Genomic DNA, 3666 nt, shown 5'->3' on the forward strand with positions numbered 1-3666 from the left:
ATGCTAGGCCACCTGTCATGAAATTTGTCTATGATTTCTACAAAGCTGTCTCCGTCTGGAAACTTGAGACAGTTCCGTGTTGGGTAGTCATCTATCTTCAAACGCTGAGAACCACTTCATAGAAAAGAACGCGTGTCTGACAATCATACAACCATGGATGGGAGGCTCTTTTATCTGGGTCTGCGGATTTTGCATCGCTATGCTGTTGAGGAGACTGTCAGAATTCTGATTCCAGAATAAAGAACCTACAGAAAGTGCAGAATGCAAATGCTGGAGAGCATGGCTCAAAGTTTTACGCTTCCTGGGACTGCCTAGTGTATTAACAGGTCTGGGGAAAAAAATAAAAATAAAAAAATGACTGTGTTTCCAAATTAATAGCACATTGACAAGTGTGCTAATTTCAACCTCTCCCCATCTAAATCAGTCAGCCCTACGGAAATCTTCAAATACGTAAGAGGTAAGCCGTAGCCAATGGCGTCCAAAAGTGCTGTGATATTGCAGGAAGCACGGCCAAAAGCACAACAGACACCAATAGAGTCAGATCATGCTCCATTTTATTGCCCAAATAGCCCAACTTTTATAGTGAACTTAACAGGGATGGACAGTGTTTCACACAAGAATTCCCCCCCCTTTTTTTTTCTTTTTTGAGCAAACCATGCCCAATATAACATTTTTGCAAGTAACACTTTAACCACATTTGTCACAATACCACATGCAATGATGATTGACACCAATCAGAATCCTTAATCTCTCTTTGACTAATCCCAGTAACCATCTATGCATTGTTTCAAAGAAATCAGTGAACCATTGATTGAAAGGATTGATACCATATTGAATCTTTCTCATGTGCTCTTTCAGGAAAGTAATGGATTTGTGAATTGACTCATTATGATCAAAAAGGTTTAAACAGTACATTCCCTTAAAGTCCTCACACCCATTCCTTTGAGCCAAAAGCAAGATGTCAATAGCAGCTTGATCCTGTAGAAGCAGATGTCGCAGACTATTTTGATCTGGTAACATCTCCTCAAGTATCTCTGTTGTGGCATAGGCTTGCTTCTTGGCCCAGCATACCAATTTTTCCAAGTCGTTCCATGCGGCCGCAGATGCCACTCCAGGCACTAAAATTGTCAATGCCACTCTAGCTGCAACCCCGCACAATTCAACATTATCACTGCAATCCGGTGCAAGCAATGCCCATTTATGTCTGGTGATCTCACGCAACTGTAACAAGCTAGGAGCAAACACAATGAGTTTATCTAAGTAACATGGACATCTGATAGCATTTGCAGCGATACCTTGCCAGGCCCTATCCCCACAAATCAGAAAAACATCAGGAGGTAAGGCCAAAGCTGTACAATTGTTCCAAACACTGTAGTTGTTACCCCTTGTCTCCATGCTATAAACCCCTAAACCCTGCTTAGCAGCGTCATTGTAATCACAGGTGTTATTTGTATTTCTATACCCGTATGGCCCTTTCCAGGTTCCTGTAGCAGGATTCATCTGATAGCCATGGCTACATTCACATTTGTAGCCACCGTTCAGGTTGATACAGATTTGACTACAGATACCAGGGTTTTGGCATTCATCGATATCTCCACAGTTTCTCTTGTCTACAAACTCAAACCCAGCTGGACAGTCACATTCATTTTTGTTGCATTCCTTCAGGGGCTCATCACCCCAGTCCTTGCAGTCTCTCTGCTGGTTACACACTTTATTGATATTTATGCATTCTCCACTTGAATTTGCCAGGTCCAGAGCACTGAATAACATTGTTACAGTTTGCTTCATCAGTGCCATCCAGACCGTCCCTCACACCACTGCACTGCCTACTCCTATCGACACAGTTCCCATCTTCACATCTGAACTGGTCTGGTCCACAGGTCTGAGAAGGGCAGTTAATTTCATCACTTCCATCCTTGCAATCAGGATCTCTGTCACAGTCTTTTTCACCATCACATTTCCAGGACACTGGGATACACTGGGTTGACTGAGGACCACAGCTGATTTCATTTACTTGGCATGTTCTCATAGGACACAGATCAGCACTCTCACCAGACCCAGCAGCAGTGCACAGGCCCGCGAGGGCGAGCAGCAGGCAGAGTGCCCTGTCAGCACGGCAGCACCCGCCGCCACCCCGCACCTGTGTCACTTACACTACTCCTATTACCCGTGCTGTTACTGTCAGTGGCATCCTCCTGGTACCGTTTCTGTCTTTGTCGCCCCTTACTCTCCCCCTTTTCTTTTTGCCACTGGCCATTCACCACAAATGGATGAGACACATGATTACTAGTTAGGAAAGAGAGTGTAACGTCTGCTATACGGCTGCAGGCAGTGCCAGCTGCAACCTTAGAAGCTGTTTCTGAACGAGCCTGCCGGTGGTCATTTGGCAGTGTAATCTGCGTCTCTGCACTCCTGCCCTGCAATAGAGCTAAATCGTCATTAGTAATCTGTAGAATGTGGCAACCTCACGGAATCTTATCCAGAAACATAGTTATAACACCGATCTGGGGACGAATGGTCTTTTTTGCATTGCAAGATAAACCTCTTATAACAAGAATGCCAGAGAGAAGCAGCACAGCCGCCACTGCTTCCATGGTCCCTTCAGACAGGCTGCAGGGTCCTGATGTCCGCCCCTCTGCTCTGTGCCCACTCGCCACAAGGTGAGGGTCGGCTGCTGGTGTCCACTGACGCCTCTGGTCTCCCGTAGCAACTCGATCTCAGATGTCCCGCATCACACCGCGATTACTTCAATTTCACGCGATTACTTCAATGTCCCGCGTTTTCTGCGGCTCCGTTTCCCGCGTCCCTCCGCGATTCCTTTGTTCAGGTCGGTGTGTAGAGTGTTTCAACGTCTCTCAGGTGTTCCAGCGTCTGCCAGGTCTGTCCTTGTCTCTCGTAGTTGGCCGTAGCCCTGCAGCGTCACTCAGTGCTCTGTCCGTGTGGTGGTAGGCTTGCCGTGTGCCTCGGGTCTCCCAGCGCTGCTCCGATGTCCCGGCCTCAGCCTGTTCGGGTCTCAGCCTATTCGGGCGCCATATGTTGCAGGAAGCATGGCCGAAAGCACGACAGACACCAGCAGAGTCAGATCATGCTCCATTTTATTGCCCGAATAGCCTAACTTTTATAGTGAACTTAACAGGGGTGGACAGTGTTTCACACAAGATTATTGGTCAAAAGCACTCAGACAAACAACTACAAGAAAACAACCCCACCTGCAAGAAAACAACCCCCTTGTGATTAGCAGTCACATAGACCTTGTCCTTGAAGCCCACTACTGGTAACAATATTTTTCTGAATTCCTCAATTGGGCTATGTGGGAACACTGTCATGGGAACTTCTCATAGTTGCCCGGGTAGCTTGGTTTGCTCAGCTACAGCAAGCCATGGGATTTTTGCTGTTTCAAAAATCCCTCAACAGGACTGTAGTATGCAGACCTAGCCCTGAGTATCTCATGCTTCCCTTTTTAAACAGGAGAGGGAACAGCTTCTGCTTCCTCATTTCACCACCAGGTCACTCTAACTTAATAGCTCTCTAGTTAGGTGACACAGATCCAGTTGTCTTCATGGCAATTCCAACTGAAGTCCAGAGGCACAGACAGAAATCCAAACATTTATTTTTGGTAAGATTTGGGACCAGAAATGCAACTGGAGAAGGGCAACAACTGAAAAG

General features: G+C 46.5%; 1 protein-coding gene across 1 annotated transcript; it reads right to left on the minus strand.

Moving 5' to 3' along the window:
* Positions 1–687: 687 nt before the first annotated feature.
* On the minus strand, positions 688–3255 carry LOC137848576 (uncharacterized). Its single transcript, XM_068667800.1, has 2 exons — positions 2499–3255; positions 688–2447 (listed from the first exon to the last, which is right to left on the minus strand). The coding sequence occupies exon 2, from the start codon at positions 1795–1797 to the stop codon at positions 688–690; it is 1110 nt and encodes a 369-aa protein (XP_068523901.1). The 5' UTR covers positions 1798–2447; positions 2499–3255.
* Between the last annotated feature and the right edge of the window lie 411 nt (positions 3256–3666).

The sequence above is a fragment of the Anas acuta genome, chromosome Z, assembly GCF_963932015.1.
Source record: "Anas acuta chromosome Z, bAnaAcu1.1, whole genome shotgun sequence".
Taxonomy (NCBI): domain Eukaryota; kingdom Metazoa; phylum Chordata; class Aves; order Anseriformes; family Anatidae; genus Anas; species Anas acuta.

Excerpts from the sequence above, each read along its gene's own strand:
- LOC137848576 (XM_068667800.1), bottom strand. The coding sequence starts at position 1,797 with ATGGCACTGATGAAGCAAACTGTAACAATGTTATTCAGTGCTCTGGAC.